The sequence below is a fragment of the Montipora foliosa genome, chromosome 9, assembly GCF_036669935.1.
Source record: "Montipora foliosa isolate CH-2021 chromosome 9, ASM3666993v2, whole genome shotgun sequence".
Lineage (NCBI taxonomy): Eukaryota > Metazoa > Cnidaria > Anthozoa > Scleractinia > Acroporidae > Montipora > Montipora foliosa.
The window spans coordinates 20,071,359-20,090,926 of record NC_090877.1 but is presented as its reverse complement, the minus strand read 5'-3'; the positions used below and the strand labels follow the sequence as shown (position 1 = coordinate 20,090,926).

Below are 19,568 nucleotides of genomic sequence, written 5' to 3'. Positions count from 1 at the left end.
TCAACTGGCACCCCTTGAAGGAGTATGATCACTGGCATAATGATGATGATGATGATAAACTTTAAGTGGGGCATTGTATAGGTTGGTTTTATAGGAGACGCAAGTACTCCAATGAAATCAACTCTTGGAACAGATCGCGTAGAGAACCAACAAACTCAACCCAAATGCGATGCCAAGCCTGGGAATCGAAAGCGGGCTACATTGGCGAGATGCCAATGCTCTCACTCCTGTGCCATTTGACAACTTTTTTGAAGTGAGTTGCTGCACTTCACCTTTCTTTATTTTATTGTGAAACTTTAACAAAGTTAATTTATTGTGTAGCGCATGAAAATACATCAACAAGTAAATACATTGCTGGGACTCCAAAGATGATTGCGCATTCCAGGCAAGAGTTGAACCGGTTTCCTGAAAAACCCAAAGTGGGGATCAAGGATTGGGGAATGCTTACCGTGAACATGGCCGTTTCGTTTTTTGTAACATTAAGTATATTTAGAGGCGACCACATTCCTTTGATTAATTATTATAAACAAAACTGGCAATATCAATTCTGGGAGGTTGCTGTGCACTTGAACCTTGCAAAGCTAGGGTATTTTGAGAACAGCCAATCCTTTGTTAAAATTTGACTCTACAAGGAAAGATAGTTCAGAAAATTGTAAATATGCTGAAATTTTCCTTCACTGTTAAGGGGCAGGAGCGGAGCACAATGCACCATACCTTTCGAAGCTGCTCTCCCCTGCCCACCTAGGCTAGAGTACACATATACCTAGCGAGTATATTTAACAATTATTCCATGAGCGCACATTGGATATGAGATGATAGATAGCCAACGAGGCGTATAGCACCGAGGTAGCTGTAATCATCTCATATCCAACAAGCGTGAGTGGAATAATAATGTTTTATTAAAAACGCCCCCAAAATATAGTAAACTCTAGACTACAATAAAAATATAAAGGTCCAAAAAATCACGCATATGCTTGCCGTGTTTGTAGATCATGGTATAATGGCTCATAGCCCATGATGGCTTAGCCAATCAAAACGTTCGAATTGCATTATGCAATGATCCAAAACTTGATATACAGCATGTTATTCAGCTTTGAGTAAGTCAGCAAACGACAAAGTCTTAGCCACAGGATTCTCAACTCCCCAGTGGAAATGTGCATTTAAACTGCTACTATGTTCAGGTTCTGATAACCAAAGGACTGACATCAAAGAGCTAAAAGTTGTAGCAACCTCTGACTATCTGATTTCAAACTATAGCAGCTGCTACTCTCATTTCCTTGGCCATGAGGATCCCCCATTAACTGGGTGCTCCCTTATGCGAGTATTGTACAGTTCCAAGAAATGGAGAGAATTCTCTGACATTACTGGCAATGGAATTTACGTCCTCTTGACTGTGCAAAGATGACAATCCTGAAACATTTAGCACTTCAAGAGATGGACAAGCCAAATTGATGTGATCCACCAGCAAAGATGTACAGGAGACAAGATGGACTTCCTTCAGGTAGTCACTGCTTAAATTGAGCTGGCAAGGCCCATAACAATTCTGCAAGGTGAGAGACTTTACATTACCACACTGAAAAATAATGTTGCCAATTAAACAGTCGAGATTGCAGTATTCCATGGATACATGCTGAATGTAACATCTCGAAAACACCAAAGCTTTTAAATTACAACGCTTCAAAATGAGATGGTTGATCATCACAGGGCCCATTCTGCCTCTAAAATTAAGCCAAGTGAATTCAAATGGTTTGACATGATTCAACCTCCTTTCAAAGTGCACCTCCAGATACTGAACAGTGTTAGCATCAATAACAAGTTTACGCAAGTAAGGTACATCATTAAGAACAATCCTCTTCATATCACTTGATAATATTGATACAGTTTTCAAAATAGTTGACCTCGTCATGGACTTTTTGATGTGCACATGCTGCAGTTTGGGACACTGAATGTCTACTACCATCAGACGTTCGCCATTATCAAATATATTGATATTTTCCAGTGAAGGGGCTGAATGATGGTCTATCCTTAAACTGGTCCAGTAAACCTCAAGTTCAAGTGTCTTGATATCTGGGTTTCTAACCAAAAGACTGACCAGTTTATCTGGGATAAGAGCATTACATCTTCTAAGTCTTAATTCATGAAGGGAATTTGCAAAGACTTTGTTGAGATTACGGACCTCAACACAGAGCACTAGATGAAGAGTCCTTAACGCTGGGGCATTAATGTTCAGTTCCCAGACTGAAGTGCACCCATTTAAGATCAGGCTCTTCAGATTGGGGAACACGAAATAGAACTCAGCAAAGTTTCTGATCTGAAATAGCTCCATTTCTACCAGTGAACTGGAATTCAATTGAAGCTGTTGAATGGATAGCAAACGATGAACTTGATCATTACCGTAGCCAAATGTTTTCAGTCTTCCAGATTGTTTCAGAATGTCTCTGAGATCTGAAGCCTCCATTCTTATCTTTCACTGCAGCAACTGAATTTGAATTAAACAATGTGAATTGTAAACTAAGGTTTTTCACTTGAGGGAAACTCTCAACAATGAAGGCCAAATCATCTACATTAAAAAGTCCATCTGAGATGACAGATGAAGCCTTTATAAAGACATTCTTTAAAGACGTTCGGCACCTAAGCTCTCGAAGAAGTTTCTTTGACCAAGACATTCCTGCTATCTCAAGAGTACACAAAACGGAAAGAGAAGAAGCATGAAGAAGAAGAATATCAGTGAAAAGCTCATGGCATTTGTGCAGTCGAATAAGCTTTACATGACCACCAAATCTCTTCAGGATAGCTTTGAATCTGAGCAACAAAGTGTTTTTGAGACAACAGTTTCTGACATTTCTGACAGCGATGTTCTCCCATAAACTGGGATCTGGTTTCGTGATTATAAGGCTACGCCAACTCTTGCATACTACGCTGAGCAAAAAGAGATCATCGTAGACTGGATGAAATTTCTTAAAAATGGCCAACCACAGTTCTGATGGCAAACTGAAAGCAAACTCAATGCTATGTGCTTTTTTATCATCCATCTCGCTCAGCTGAGGTCGAGGTAGCCATGGCTAATTTAAGACTTTCAACCAGAGTAAACTGTTACCAGACGCCATGTTTACAATTTAACCTCGCTATGAAGACACCTATTTACAACTATCTTCCGGGAGAGGAGACGGGAAAGCAGAAGTTTATCAAAAATCTTTTCAAAATTAATTGTTCAAGGACGTGAAGTTCTCCTTCGAAAAATTATTCTCTTCATCTGATACATATTATATTTAAATTGAAAAGTTGCAGTAATATGAAATGTGAGAGAGATATGTTATGACTTTCGCTCCCTCCTTACCTCCCTAGGTGGTTTCCTTTGTCGAGTACATGACGCGGGAGTTATGAACAAAGGCGCCAGCATCGGCGCCATCTTTATTCCTGTGAAAACCCCCTAGATGTATTAGTGTTTTCGGGTAAATTGTCATCACTTTTAGCCCACGATGCTTCGTTCATCTTTTGTGGAAGAGACAGCAAACCCATGGTCGCCATCGTCTGCATATATTCAAGTTGGATCGTTGCAAAATATTTTATCTTTTGCAGAAAAATCTGGGCATCTTGACAGGGTAATATATAAGTTATTTCTAATTTCTTAAAAGCCATAAAATGTCCAAGTTATTAGAGTTCTTTATATCAAAATGTCTTTTCCATTTTAAAAGACATTAATGCATCTTCGTATTCTTGTAAACTTGGCCATCTACGTGAACACGGGCGAATAACCTGCAAAAAAACAGGAAAAAATGTCTCCATCAGTGAATTCTAGATCTTACGTGTACATGTATTAAAGCTTAGCTCCTCCTGCTATTTGATAATCTGGCTGACCCGTTTAGCCTTGCTAATTTTGACTTGAACTGGCATTTGGTCTATTTTCCTCTTAAATTTTAAAATTATGAATTTAACAAATTGATGTCAGTTTTTCGTGCATTTGTCTAGTTATTGATCATGAATTTCGTCATTACATTGTCAAAGTAGCTGTGGATGCACAAGGCGATAGCCGAGTGGATCTGCAGACTTAACTTTGACAGTGTTACGACGAAGTTCATTTCCAATAACAGGACACAAGCATGAGAAACTGACATCAATTCGTTTTTTACAGTAACAAAAACGAAGACAGGTCAAAATGAAGTCAGAACACGAGAAGAATGCAATGCAAAAATGCGAGAAACTTCAATTTTATTCAATCTGACGCGACGAAATTCATAACTTGCCTCACTCTCTTATTGGCTAATGGGAAAAATGGCAACTTTCTGTTGATTAAAAAGTGACAGATCGACGTTTCACAAAAATTTGCATAAATTAAACTCTTCGAAACACATAAATTGTAAATTTATGTGTCTGTCTGCTTGTTGACTATAAAAATTAGCCAATGAGGGTGTGAGAATTTTCCAGTCTTTGTAAAATTTCTATTTGCGTATTTCCACATAATGTTGTTGTGAACATCATCATCTGGGGATGTTAAGTGCTTTAAAATTTTGCATGTATGCGTTTAGGCAACCACAAGACAGCTGTGATACAGTATTCTCAAGTCTTCTATTATTAGTTACTAATTGTACGTTTCACAAAGGCATGCCAAATTCTTAGTCAGTGGTCCGGTGGATTACACATGAGATTTCAGCACAGAATCATAAACCTGTGAACACGCAATAACATATTTCTTCTAGCAAGAAACAAGCAGTGAATCCTTGGGTCTTATTGAAAGCACTGCAGACATAGTTAATAGAGGGGAATGGTTTGGAAGCTTGGCAAACATCAAAGGGGCAAACAAAGATGCCAAGATTTAGGTTGAAAAGTCCACGACCGTGCACAGTCTTTTGTTTTGCGCTTATACACTATGCATGAATTACGTAATCAACACGTTTCTATTGATTAGCTCCTCAGTACGGAGTAAACAACTATTGTGTTTTGTACACGGTCAAGGCCAAAAAAGAGAACAAAAACCTACAACAAAAAAACTTGTCGCGTTTCATAACCATTCTCCTCTATTAACTATGCTGCAGATAAGTGCAAGGATCGCATCTCCCTGTCATAATTTATTTTAATGTTGTGAAGCGATCATTGTAAAATGCAGACTGCAGACGGCAGACTAGGGGTAAAATGCAGACTGAGGTTATAACGTAACTGTTGAAAAAGCCCAAACCCCTTCGAAATGCTAACCTTAGGCCTAATTAGGGCTAAAACAATATGTTAGGCTTAACTGTTAGCATTTCTAATGTTTTGGGGCTTTTTCAACAATTAAATTATAACCTCAGTCTGCATGTGACCCCCAGTCTGCAGTCTGCAGTCTGTGTTTTACACTGACCGGTTGTGAAGTGTTGAAGGGTGGGTTTAAGTGTGAAAATAAAATGACCTTGTTTCCGAAAACTTTCCTTATAGAGGACTATTAAGACTGAAGAAATCATGGGAACAGTAGATAAAATCTCACCTTCAGTTGCACTGATTAGATTGCTTAGAGAAATTACAAGACTTGGTAAAGCTTTGGACAAGGTAAAACATTCTATGCATAAAATAATTTTGTTATGTGGCAAGTGTTTCTGGCTGATGTAATGCACGCTGTGATCGGCTAAGACATTATTCTCCCACAATGCCCATGGGCCGATTAAGGATTATGCAAAGTAGTTATTTTCCTTTAGAACTATTCTGTTATCCATATAATAAACAACTTAATAACCTTGACCGTTCGGTTGTTACTAACAGCAAAATCTCAAAACTTGCCTAGCTGTATTGACCTGGCTATTGCTCATTCAACATGGCAAGGTCTCAGTTTGAGACTTTGCTGTAAGGACCTTACTTGTGGTTGTTAAGTAGATAATAAGTTACAAAGTGATATTAGGTATGTGGGATAAAACCATGTGTGGTTAACGTTCAAATTTCCTTCCAAAGTGGCCTGTAAACTAAAATTAGGTATTGGGGTGAAGTACAGGATTTTTCATAAAGGACTTTGGGTAACCACTTCCTCAATTGATTATTGAGACTATTTGCAGATTTCTTAAGGTGCCTGTTACATGTAATTAAAGAGTTCTCTTGAAAGAAAATGGGTCTCTAGGGAAAAAAAAAAAAACTTTTTTGCAAGTGGGAAAGTAGGAAAGTCTGATATGCTCCAATAATATGACATTCATTTTATTTTACTTCTTCAAGATTTTAGACAATGATAGGACTAGTAAACAAAACAGAAAACGATCTGATAAGTGCAATGGTGGAAATCCCCACACTGAATGTTGTGGCTATGAAAAACCAAAGGAAAGTATGCACAAATCCCCCTCAAAGCAAAATGACAATGAGGACAGGCAAGATACATAAATAGTCATAACCTAAATCTTTTTTCTCAAGTTTACAGAGTAACAGCTAAGTACTAATATCTTAGAGCTTATTACAGGTTAACCAGTTAATTCTATATAAAAAGCAAAAATAACTAAGTACCTAAACAAGTAATCTGCTAAATTAACTTAGTTTACTTATTAAATACTGAATACAAGATTAAAATTCATTCATTTGTTCCCATCAATTATAAGTACTGTAGATACAAAGTCGACAAAAAGAACTATAATCTAAAAAAGTGCGGTAATGGTCTTGAAGAGAGTTTTGCTGCCAAGTAACTGTGGGAGTTGATACCATAAGAAGTGGTAGACAGCCTGGACAGACAGAGGTTATTTTAACCTCTTAAGAATAGTTACTGGAGAGCAGGTAAAACGTACATGTATCTTTTAAATTTCTTGGATAATTAGGAAAATGAAGACGTTTAAAAATGGTAAGAATCATGTTTTCTATTTGCTTATTCTTAAATCCTAGGCTTACAGTTCCTGCCCTTTTATAAGTAAATCATTGTGCTAAAAAGCCTTGTTTTTAAAGTTTGTACATTCATTTAAAGGTCTAAAGATAATTCTAATGAACTTTATTACCGTATAGTTATAAAAACTACATGTAAGTCATGTACATATTAAAAATAATAATTATTGTTACATTTAATTGGTTGGAGTATCTTGTTATTTTCTTGTGGCGTTTACAATATTTACATTATTATTAAAAACTTGTTGGAAAGGAGGACTATTTGCTTGAGATTTTTTTCTCATGGATGATCAGATTATCCTAGAAAAACATAAGGAATTAAATTTTACTTTTTTAACAGGTTAATATTGAAATTCAATCTCATTTGAAAGAAGCTGCAACTAAAGACATCACTCATGTGGATGTAATGGGTTAGTTTGAATATTCTGTTGTCTGAAGTAGTCAGTGTCTTATTAGAGTTGATTCAAGAAAGTTTAAAATGAGATTTTCTGGGTTCTGGAATGATTTTATTTGGTTTTGTTAGTCTAACATTCTTTTATTGGTCACATTTGTACACTCTGTCATGGCTTTTGCCTCCATCAAAACTTGTGTTCTTTGAGGGCTGAATTTACTTGAGGAGGCTCAAACCAGTTTCAACATTTAAAAGAAATGGTGATACTCACAAGGATTGAATCTACACAAGAAGGCTGCTATAGCAGTCCCTTCTGAGTCAGTCGAACTGCCCATTTTGGTCATCTCGCTCTGTTACCATTCTCCCTTATGCTTGCTTATGTGATCAAAACGGGCGGTTCGATTAATGTAACTCAGAAGGGACTGCATGCAATCTACTACACAAGTGTTTCACATAGCTGCAAGGTTATGGTATCCTATTAAAAAAATTGATACCAATTATTTCTTTCAAAGCTTCACTCATTCATGGTATAATAGGTTACCATAGTAACAGGACAGCCGCCTGAAACAACTTACATGTACTGGTACATGTATATTTTGTATGAGAATTTGTTTATATCTCAAAGCCAAAAGTGATCAGCAGTCTAAGGAGAAACTCTTTGCAAAGTTAAATACCGGGTAATATTCTCAGAAGTGACGTCAGTGCCTTTAGTCGGTCACTTTAATTTAAATTTTGCAATGTGAAAGTAGCTCTGAATCCAATCCAGGGATTTTTTTTCAAACATTGAAAGGAGTTTCAATTTTGCATGCTAATTACCTTCCAGCAATGAAAGAATAGGGGTCACTGACTTGAGCTATATGTGTTGTAAAAGCATTTAAAGACAATTATAGGGTATTTTTTGTGCTGATCACATGTTCCAATGGTAACCTACATGTATTACATCACCTAATAGGCCTTGTGCATCAATTACGGCATATGCTCAAAATTCACCACCGAGCCGTGTTTGCACAACGTTTTTCACTTAATCTGGATATTTTTCACTTGATCCGGATATGCAATACTGTTCTCAAGCTAGTGCTGTACGTACAAAGGAGAATCAATACTTTTCATGCTTCAGTTTTTTGACAGTGTTGAAAGTGATCTGAGCCTCCTTAAACGAGTACACTGTCAATTTTAGCATTCTAGATATGAGTTGCTTGACTAGTACATGTATTTAGGTAAATGCTTCTCTTCTCTGCTCTTGTCTTGCCGTTGCTACTTTGTATTTTTGGGAGATCTCCTGTGCAACAGTTTGGTAATTAAAAACGACAAGGAAAGGAAAGGAACTCTATTTAAGTGTCTAATCGTTCTAACACTGGAGCACTAATTGGGGACACTGTAAACTGAAAGTAACAATTGATGCAAATAAAGTGTTGGTTTTTGAGGAGAAGTGAAACCGGAGTTCCTGGAGAAAACCTCGTGGTGCAGAGTAGAGAACCAACAAACTTAACCCACATAATTATGACGCAGAGTCTGGGAATTGAACCTGGGCCACATTGATGGGAGGCAAGTGCTCTCACCACTGCGCCATCCCTGTACCCCCCGCAGAAATAGTGAATGCTTGCTAAAATTCATTCTCACACACCCCTGGGAGCCATGCCAAGCCGAACCACACAGCCTGACCTTTATTAACAACAGAACATAATTGTCTTACAATGACACAAAAAAGTGGCTAGAGAATAAGATCACCTCAACTGAAACATTCTACAAGTACTTCATGGGTGGGTGGGTGGGGCATATCAGGCAATGGCGGGTGGTAAAACAAAAACTGAAACTTTACATGAGCCACGTGACCTGAAAATCCCCCGCAGACCTGTACGCAGACTCCCAGCCATGTGTGAGAAAAACGTTTTCCGCTTCTTTCGTTCCTCAGCCAGCGGAAAACCACACATAAACTACTGTATGCACAAGATATCTTAAAGAAATACAATATTTGTTGCATGCATTCATCCATCTCCAGTGCAAACAGCGGAAACTATACCGTGACAGTGAATGTACACTACAGAACTTAACATAATGTAAAACAAAACATAACTAATACATGTAATACATGTATGTGCAAAAATTTCAGTGCATTGACTAGCTGAGAGCATGTCAATTAATTAATCCCAAACAGTGCAGAAAAGTGAGTTTATGAAAGTGCAGTTAGTTAAAATTAGTGTAATAAAGGTGATATTTTAGAGCGAGTTTCAATGGAGTGTCATAAAACCAAAACCAAAGTAATTACTTTGACCAATCAAAAAGGACGGAGACAATCCAGTAAACCAATCAAAACTTGAAGTAATTACACATAGCCAACACAAAGCGCGGGAAAATGTGCACGCGCGAGCCACGATTAGTTTTGGTTTCACTTCTGATTGGTTGAAAAAGTGGCGTGAGAACTTTGAACCAATCACTGAGTGAAGTAATGCAAAACCAAAGTAATTTGCTAATTACTTTCGACGCTCAATTGAAAATCGCTCTATGTGTATTATTAATAAGTAATCATATATATTTTTTCTCATGGAATAATGGAATAAGAGCTCTATAGATGGGCTCGTGCAATTTTGTTTGTATTTTAAAAATTTACTCTTGCTTATTATAATAATTATTCCACATTGTCGCCAAAATCATGCGATTACAAATACCTGTACATGACATGACAGTCATTAATTTTTATTCAAGATGCCGCAAAATAAAATTTATAAAATAGTCATCTTGAAAAGGAGAAACAGGAGTTTATGACCTTATGATGTTTCCCTCCAAATAATGTTTAAAAAGGTGCAATTCTTTCAAAAGAGCAGAAATACATCTAAGGCGGCCTCTACGTACAGGATGTCAATTCACCTATGTGAAGTGTTCAGAATAAAAGTGTACAGTTGGATATGTGGAGAAACAAAAAAATAAAACTGTGATGCACGTAAGATGCTAAGGGAGGTCTAGGAAATGTTTAATTCCTTTCTTAACTGATTAGAGTTTTCAGCATTGACCACAGACCTCGGTAGGCTTTTCCATTTGAGGATCATATGTATGGAAATAGAGTATGTAAATGTATTACATTTTGCTGATTTTTCAGATAACCAAAGAATGGTTTGCATGAGTGGACTTGTACTTTGGAACATAGAGCTTCAGTACATCAATTTCTGTCATTTAGCAAAATTTATTATGCAGTATGTAGTACGTAAGTATGCTTACAAATATAAGTAGGAAAAGGCACTATTGTGTAACAATCCCTACTGTTAAACCTATTTACAAACCAATTGGTAATAACTAACGAACCAACATTTGAGAAAGGAACAAGAGTTTATATTCCTTAATAACTCGTCGAAACCTTGAATGACCTTGCTATGTTTAGGGTGTACGATAAAACTGCCTTCTGCATATTAAACAAAACCTGGTTCCCTCTATCCAAACCTAAAAACTTCCTAACTTTCTCCGCCGTCTCCATAGAGTAGCCTCCTAGTACATCAACTATCACATTAAACTGTGTGATAGTGTGGCCGGGGAACTGTTGGCGCATCTCCCATCTCAACGGCGCATACTTGTCAGTTTTCTCCTGTTCCTTCTGTTCTCTGTTGGAAACCCAAGGGCAGCTCATCTCAATAAGGATCACCTTCTTCTCCTTTCTGTCCACAATTCTCGCATCGATTCTGTTAGCCCTGACTTCCGTATTTTCAGCAAATACTGGGACATCCCAGTACGCGCACGCTCGGTCATTCTTGTACTCGGGTTTAGGTGAGACTGGAGAGTACCAAGGGGGGATACACTGGATAAGATCTAAGTCTTTCAGGAACTCGAAGAAAAGGATTTTCAAGGCTGCATTGTGTCTCTGCATGTACTTTGTCTGTGCCAAGGTACCACATCCGCTAATCACGTGGGCCATAGATTCAGGCCCTTTTCCACACATACGACACGTGGTATCCGAGGTGGTCAGCGTCTTCGTCTTGCTCTGGTGGTACAGCTTAGTGGGGAGTAATTGCTGGTATAACTCATAGATTCCAGCAACAGTATGCACAGGTGCAGACTTCCACTTACTAAGCCAGGTGAAGCAGTCAATAACTTTGTTATCATCCCATCTTTCTCCGAACAGCTTTCCTTGCCACCTCTGCTCTCTTACTTCCCTCATGCTTCTCTCTTCTTCTCTCGCTCGTAATGTTCTCCCTACTCCTTTAACATGTGCTTCCTCACCTGAGTCAGTTTGCAACGCTTTGGGATCTGGGTATGAAAGGTCCAGAGTAATGTCCATTTCCAAAGCAAAATAATTTCTTGGCATCCTTTACGAGTGATCTTCTTCCTGCTCGTTCGCACTTCTCTTCAAACTCGCGCACTAAACTCATCGTTCGATCTTCGTTTGCGTACAGCTTCATTGTGGTCTTGACTTTGGTCTGCTTATACAGGCTCTCAAATGACTTCAGTCCCCGGCCTCCACACTTCCTTGGTAGGTATAGCAACTCGGTTGAACCGAGTGGATGGTAGCCTCCATTCTCTTTGATGATCTTGCGAGCTTCGCGATCGAGTTGTTGTAGATCTGCGAGCGGCCATGTTAGTGTCCACATAGGGTAGGTGACAACTGGTAGTGCGTATTGATTAGATGCTAAGACTTTGTGGAAGTCTGATAGGGGGCTCGACCATATAATTGACAGTCTCTGCAAGCAAACCTTTGAAGCTCCCCACAGAACAGAGCTGTCCTCTTGCTTAGAATTTTCTAAAACTCCCAAAAACTTGTAAGTTTCTCCCTTCTTCAGATTTTGTATGACCTGCCTTTCTCCGATGGCAGTGCCTCCCAAACTGCTGTCCAATGAACCTCTCCTTACATGAGCTGTAGAACACTTCTTCTCGTTCCACTCCAAACCGACATCTGCCATGGCTTCCTTAACTGTCTTCATTACTCTCTCAAGTTTATCCTTCGACGCTGCATATATCTTCATATCATCTATGTATAGCAAGTGCGTAATCTTGCCACTCAGTGGTCTTGACAGCTTGTATCCTTCCGATGCTTTCAACTTCCAAGATATTGGGTTAAGGCATAAAGTGAACAACCTCGGACATAAAGCGTCGCCCTGTGGAAGGCCTTTGTTGAACCTTATGACGTCAGAGGTTTCATACCCTTCCTTTGTTCTGGCCGTGATCTTCGTATTCCAGCTTTCACACAGACTCGCCACTGTTCTGCACATCCATAAGGGAAATTTGTGCATCGTCATCATTTCTTGCAACCAAGCATGGCTTACAGAATCGAACGCCTTTCGCACGTCGATCCAAGCCATGCTTAGGTTCCTGCTTCCATTTCGACTATCTCGACAAACCATTCTGTCAATCATTAAGTTGTCCAAGGTCCCACTGCACTTGGTCCTGGCTCCCCTTTGCTCTTCTTCTAACAGGTTGTGTGTCTCCAGATGTTCGTCCATTGGTGACAATAAGCAGGTGGTAAACCACTTATACTGCGTGTTCAAACAGGTTATAGGCCTCTGGTTCTGACTGGAGAGCTCGCCCGGCTTAGGGATCAAATTGGTTCTCCCTCCTGTGAACCAGCTGGGATATCCGACTTCGCCCGTTAAGATGGTCTTGAAGCTAGCTGCAGTCCCTTCATGTAAAGTGACAGCCCTTTTCCACCAGTAGTTTGCAATTCTATCGGGGCCCGGGGCACTCCAGTTGCGTTTTTTCTTGATCGCGTCTGCACACTTCGTCTGGTTAAGTTGGAAACTGTCTTGCCGAGGGACTGGGACTAGCTTTTCAAACGCTCTTCTCACTTCCACTAACCACCCAGGTTTAGTATTCGCAGTGGAGCCACTCGTCTCCCAAAGATGTTTCCAGTAACTACAGGCGTCTTGAATACTTTCAAAAACCATTTCGTCATCCTTACTCGTTTGCTTAGTTGTTTTATAATTGGGCTTGTTGTTGTCGGCGTCTTGCTCAACCATTCTGCTAAATTGTGCAAAGACACCACCAGGGTCAGCATGGAAACGGGTGTTCAAATCTCTTGCCTCCTCCTGCTTTTTCTTTCGCATAAACGCTCTTTTCGCTTTACGGAGGTCTGACTTTTTTCTCTCGATGTATGTGACAATGCTCGCCGCTGACAACTTTCCACACTCCTTCTCGAGCATTGATCTGTTCTTTTTTCCCTTGTTTGTGATCTTTTTATTTCCCTTTATCCTATCCAGCTCCGCTACTGCAATGGAGATTTTTTTCCTAATCTCGGTAGCTTGTTTTACAAACGCTTCCTTAATCCTTTCACTAGGTGTTCTCCTTTTCCTCCGTTCCGTGGTCCCGGGTTCTTTCTTCCATCCTTTGTGTATCAAAAAAGCGACCACAACAGAATATACGATGCAATTAGCCAGCCATAAGTACCCAAAGGGATTGCGAATAGGGTCTAAAGTATGTCTTTCTTCACGCCTCCTGAGCTCATTGATGACCGTGTTGATGGTGTTGATGTCTGATTGCGTTGGCCTTTGTTTCACTCTCGTGTCAATATCTCGGTTACTAAAATCACCGGTATTTGAGTTAACTGAAGCGAAAATCGGTATCGCGCCTTCCAGGATTTCACGTGCGTCAAGACTTGTACTTTGGAACATAGAGCTTCAGTACATCAATTTCTGTCATTTAGCAAAATTTATTATTATTATTATTATTATTATTATTATTATTATTATTATTATTATTAAGAAAGACAAAGACAACAACAATAAATTTCTGAATAAATGAAACAGCCAATGCGAAAAATTTAATATGTAGTGAAGGTCTCTTCCAATGAATATTTTAATACTTCCTCGATATTTTTCTTAAAAGGCCTACAGCTGTAGGATGGAGGCACTACACGTCGAAGACTGAGACAAAATCTTCAGAACATAAAATCAAGGGGAATTTACATTTCATTGGGTCCAGTCACACCTTCAGTAATTTGCAGCTTTTTCATGACAATGTCTCATTGGCCATTTACAGATGTTGTTGTTTCATAATTAAATATAATTATGTTCAACATTCAATGTCACTTTAATTATCATATTTTTTTTTAGGACAAAGATGCCAGCAGATAGATAACATTTCTAGCCAGTTGTCAGTCATCATTGAGAAAAAGGATGAACTCCTCTCTAGGTTGCAACAACCCCTTGTAGGTGAATTCTTGGAAATAGATGCAGCTCATCACAAGTAAGAAAGTCACTTCTGAAGGTCCATAAGTATGTGCATGTACATGTAATATGAGATATGTTTATTTTATGACTATACATGTAGCTGCAGTAGAAACAGAATTACAGTAATTGTGGTCACAGCAAATACCTGCTACACACAATAATTACATTATTCATAATGATGGTTACAATACATAATAATAAATCATCATAAGTTATCATAATTTACTCAACATCATGAGGTTGTAAACTGCGAAACGTTTTGTTCTGGATGTGGGATTTTGAGACTGAGTGAGTCCACATCATAATTCGTGGCCGTGTTCAATTATGCTGACTGATTACAAATGGTTCATCCCTACAGTACAGAATGTAGAAACTTAGAAGGAGATTACTTCAAATTCAACTTCCATTAAAATGGCTGAACACAGTTTTTGATACCTATGTTTCATTTGCCTTTTTCTCTTAAACCTTGATCCTTTGGTTGCCAGAAAATGGTAGCAAGCAAGTTAACAACACAAACTTTGGTTTTTGATAGTTAAGCTGATGTATATGTCGTTGCCATGGCAACATTAATAAATATAAACAGGCCTTTAAAATTGGTTTTGTATATTTGCAGAGAATCTGATGTTATTTATAATTAATTTTGCATGCAACAAGCTTGTAATGATGCTCACAAGTCAGTTCACACTATTTTAATAATAATTTGAGGGTTGTCCAATACTCCGACATAACGAGATTCATGGTACATCACAATAGATAATTATCACAAAGTGTCCCCTAACCCTAATCCTTAAAAAATGGTAACAGTTTTGTGAGACATAAAGAGTGGGACACAACACTTTGTGATGTCTATTGTGATGTACCAGGAATCTCATTATGTCGGAGTATTGGACATAAGTGAATAATTTGACAGAGAGATCTTTAGTTATTCCTTGTTTAAGGTTCACTGGAACATCTAGAATTTCCCCCATTAAAGTTCAATTTTTTTTCAATACTCCAGTTACTTATTTCTTAAAGTATTTTGGTGCCAAATTTCGTAAAATTCTAACCAGTGGTTCTCGAGAAATAGGCGTATTTCTGAGAAACCTTTTCCACATTCAATCGCAATTTTTCAACTTACTACGCATGCGCTGCATTTAACTGGGTTCTTTCGATAACAACTAAAAATCTGTGAATTGCGGAGTTCTTTGCATCGTTACCTTTTCTAACATGCATTTCTCATAAAAGACTATATATAGAACCATCAAAACAGATTGTTGAGTGATTGTAATAGGTGTGGTTTGCTCTTAACAAATAAAAGTGGCCTTGGGGGAATGAGTGCAGTGTAAAATTATGGAGGCACTCTTAAATTATTATTTATATATTTTTTATGTGGTTTAAATAGGAACACAGCAGAGGTTTTTCCCATGATTGCATCAAATCTTGCTAGTTTTCCAACATTGCTAGAAAATATTGCATGGATACGAAAATTCTCTTTGGCAGATGGCCAACTGGTAAGTATTCCATTATGTACAGTTTTGGAGAGAGTCTTCCTGTCTTGTAAAGTAACTTAAAAGTACATGTACCTTGATAAAAAATAAACACTTGTAAGCCAACCATTTTCTTCAATGCATTTAATTTTCGTATTTTTTTATGATGATGATCAACTAAATTGCTAATTCTTCCTTGTCACCAGTTGTAGTCACTGCTGCTGTATATTGAGTAGCATGTTTATGCTTGCTAGTCAATTTCATGAGTCGATGTTCTTTTCGCGCTTCCCGCGCCACATTTCTTGTGGAATTTCAGGCAAGCCATTTCACCTTTATCCAAAGAAAAACGTTTGTGATGCCATTTGTGCCCAGTTTCATTTCTGCCCACTGGGCAGTGTGAGACCGCACTTTGCGAAAACATTCCTCAGTGGGATGTGTTAGCATACTTCAGGGGCACCCAACGAGAATACCTTTCAAAACCACTTAAACCTAACACTGTTAAACGTATTTTAGTATTTAAACGGTAGATATAGGCATATTTTTATCCCCTAAAAACTTTTCATCTGTTCGGATTCTCTAGCTGAAAGTCTAGTGATCCGAAAATTATAGGAATTAGAACTTACCTTTTGGAAAATTTCAGCCAGAAAAAAGGCTCCCGAAAATTCTAGGTGACCTTTTCAGGGTAAAAATCCGTTAAAAATGGGCAATTATAACATGTTTTAGATGTTCGATTTCCTAGGTCAGGAAGGCAAGCAAGGAATTTTACAACAAATGTTCTGAAAATTCTAGATCTCAAATCGTCTTCCGAACAGATATTTTCCGAAAATTGACGTTGGGTGCCCTTGACACTTGCCCCAAAAAAGCTGACCTCAGGTCAATGTTGGCTTTGAGCTGGTCAACAGCCTGCTGAGTCTGTGTGTGGTGCCCATTGGGTCAGATGTTGTATCAGTGTGGGCTCTGATCAACAGAAGGTACACTTAGTGCTTGTTCCATTGTGCTTGCCATAATGGAGTTGCCTGAATGTGAAGGACGGTTAGCAAAAATACAGTAACTCAATTAAGGGGCTTCCACAAAGCTTTCTTATGGTTATTCAGAGGATTGAAGGTAAAACATGAAGGAAAAGAGTTAACTCTTTGACTGTCATGTGACACATGTGAATGCTGTTTGCTTTGTTATTAATGGGCGGTCACCAACATCAAAGGCACAGTAATCACTGCACCAAAACTAGCAAGTGCATGCAAAGCAATGTTACTTACAGTAGCAATGTAGAAAACAAACATCTCATGCATCAAATGCCTCTCCTATCCCCATGACGCATGCAAGGGTATGCAAATGAGGACTTGTTTTTTGTTCTTTTTGACTTGTAGCTTGGAGTCCTGTCCTCAATTGAATCCATGTTTGCTGAGATTCAGAGCTTCTACCAGGCTTTGTGCCAGAGTAGAAGCCTCATGTCATGCCTTCAAGAGGAGGATGACAAACAAAAGGATACCCTGTAAACATAATTGACATGCCATTCCATTCTGTAACCTTGACGGTTCATTTGGTATACTTTCAGTTTACTTTGGGAGTTCTTATTTCATGACTTAAGAATGGAATTTGGACCAACACCAGATGCGATCAGAAGCATGCTGACGTTTCTTATACACCACCGTGAAATTATTTTAAAAGGGTCCATTTGCCATATTTATTGAACTAATTCATCGTTATGCCTTGCATGAACATACGCATGCCCCACATGTGGCTTGCAGCTTTGGTGTTGGTGTCTGAAGTGCCAAATCCCATTTCAGTCCACAAAGTGCGCAGGCAAGAGGCAGATGGACACTTATTTAGCACGGTGGTTTCTGAGATACAATGCACGGTCAAGGAAACTTTAAATTTGTTCTGTTAAAAAAAAAAAAAAAATGTGTGGAATTAAATTATGACATTGAGCATAGACAGGGAGAGCTGGAATTGTCACTTTCTCACTGCAAAACTTACTTTTAGTCTGGGAGCATCTGTATTCCCGTGGGAATTTCGTGACGAAAGCAAGCCGCCTATCTAGATGTGTTAAGGGGGCCCTATGGAAAATGCCAAATGTTGTCGGCAATTTTGTAACTTGCACCGACGGCTTTTACGGGGGTTAATAGTGTGACCCTCAGAGTCCAACATGGAATCGAGGCTTGACTTTCAAATGCTTTGTAACCATCGCCATTGGTGACGAATCTTCAACACAAATTCTCATGCTCTGACACGTAACAGTGATAGTACGGATCACGTGACCACACAAACGTGAAAACGAGGCTGGATCACATAATGCCTTGAAGCTATTGTTTATGGCGACAGATTGTCCAAATATTACTTATACTTCCTATTGAAGTGTAACTTAGACAACGCTGTAACATGACAGTAATAAATCTGATCTCGTGTCCATTATAACGTGTAAAGGAGCCTTTTTTTCATGAAATGCCTTGTGGCATATTTTGCACCGCTTACTTTCAATCAGCCAAATGCAATTTTATCACAACTCCCTGACAAGGATAAAAGGTATCCTATTCATCCCCCTCGTCTTCCTCCTCCTTCATCATCGTCGTCATGATCATCATCAACATATCAACATCAGATGACTCATGCTCACTGTTATCGGCATCATTATCACAGCTTCCATCATCTTCAGCATCATTGCAGCTGCAGAGATCGGTACATTTATGTCCCTCTTGGCGACATTGACATCTATTACTGGAACATTGCTCCTTAATTAGATGGAGAATTGCATTGGATAGCAGCTTGGGGCAATCCCTGTAAAGCAACCCGTACAGATATGGTGTACAGCTGTACCTCGATAGAAACCATCAAAAGGCTGATACAAAATGGTTGCTGCATGCTGTTGATGCTGCAAACTCGGGAGCCACCACTATCAACATCATCTAACCTGACACCGACATGCACGTGTTTGCAGTGTCCCTCAGGCAATTCCCAGAAATAATAATAGCGTTATTAATTAATCCATCATTGAGTAAAAAATACGGTGAATTTACGATAATAACATTAAACAAAAAAATGTAAGACAATGCACAATTTAAATACTTAGGGTTTCGCAGAACAAAAGCTCACAATAACGTCATCTTTTGTTTAAAATTCGACTTGACGTTAGCACAAAGGACTTCATGTGCCTAGCAGTCCTAGAATGTGGTATCTTAAGGCTTAACGTGATTCAAGTTCATCACTGGAGTAGAGGCTACTGATCGTTGGCATTGATATTAGTGAGTAGTTGGGGTGGTTCTTATCACTCTTTGATAATTTCCTGTGAACCTCTGTAAAAGCGAAGGATTTCTGACTTCAATTATATGTATATCTATTCCACAATATGGCCGATCGAACGCATTCTTAGGCCGCGTCTACATGATTTTTTGCTTGCGATGGTGATGCCATTTTCAGAGAGACTGTACTCCGCATTTAAACTATGTACGGCCCCAACACGAACATTGTTGCCTCAGTTAAGAATGCAGATGAAACTCAGCAATTTACAGACATGAAACAAATATCAGACAGATGGAAAGAGCACTGTCACCAACTGCTGAATCGAGAAGGCAACGTAGACAATGATGCAACTGACCACCTAACTGCTCGAGAGACAATGATGCATTTGAATAGAAGAACCTAGGAAAGCTGTAGAAGCTGCTAAAGCGCCTGGTCTGAATGGCATACCAGCTGAAGTCTTAAAACATGGCGGTGATGGTCTACTACAAGAACTGCTTTTCGTAAAGTGAA

At 38.8% G+C, this 19,568-nt stretch overlaps 1 protein-coding gene and 1 pseudogene across 4 annotated transcripts in view; one reads left to right on the top strand and one right to left on the bottom strand.

Annotated features, from left to right (window-relative positions):
- Positions 1-267: 267 nt before the first annotated feature.
- LOC137970761 (uncharacterized) lies at positions 268-3,106 on the bottom strand (annotated as a pseudogene).
- A 254-nt stretch (positions 3,107-3,360) lies between these two features.
- LOC137970767 (uncharacterized) overlaps positions 3,361-19,568 on the top strand; it is a 29,543-nt gene continuing 13,335 nt past the window's right edge. For 2 of the 4 annotated variants that reach the window (XM_068817333.1, XM_068817332.1), the window contains exons 1-6: positions 3,377-3,602; positions 5,410-5,520; positions 7,160-7,229; positions 10,305-10,409; positions 14,239-14,371; positions 15,737-15,845. In XM_068817333.1, coding sequence (XP_068673434.1) covers positions 3,480-3,602; positions 5,410-5,520; positions 7,160-7,229; positions 10,305-10,409; positions 14,239-14,371; positions 15,737-15,845 — 651 coding nt within the window. In that variant the 5' untranslated portion in view covers positions 3,377-3,479. Of the gene's footprint in view, positions 3,603-5,409; positions 5,521-7,159; positions 7,230-10,304; positions 10,410-14,238; positions 14,372-15,736; positions 15,846-17,188; positions 18,074-19,568 lie in introns of those variants that run through there. The other 2 variants (XM_068817329.1, XM_068817330.1) reach the window with 2 other exon arrangements.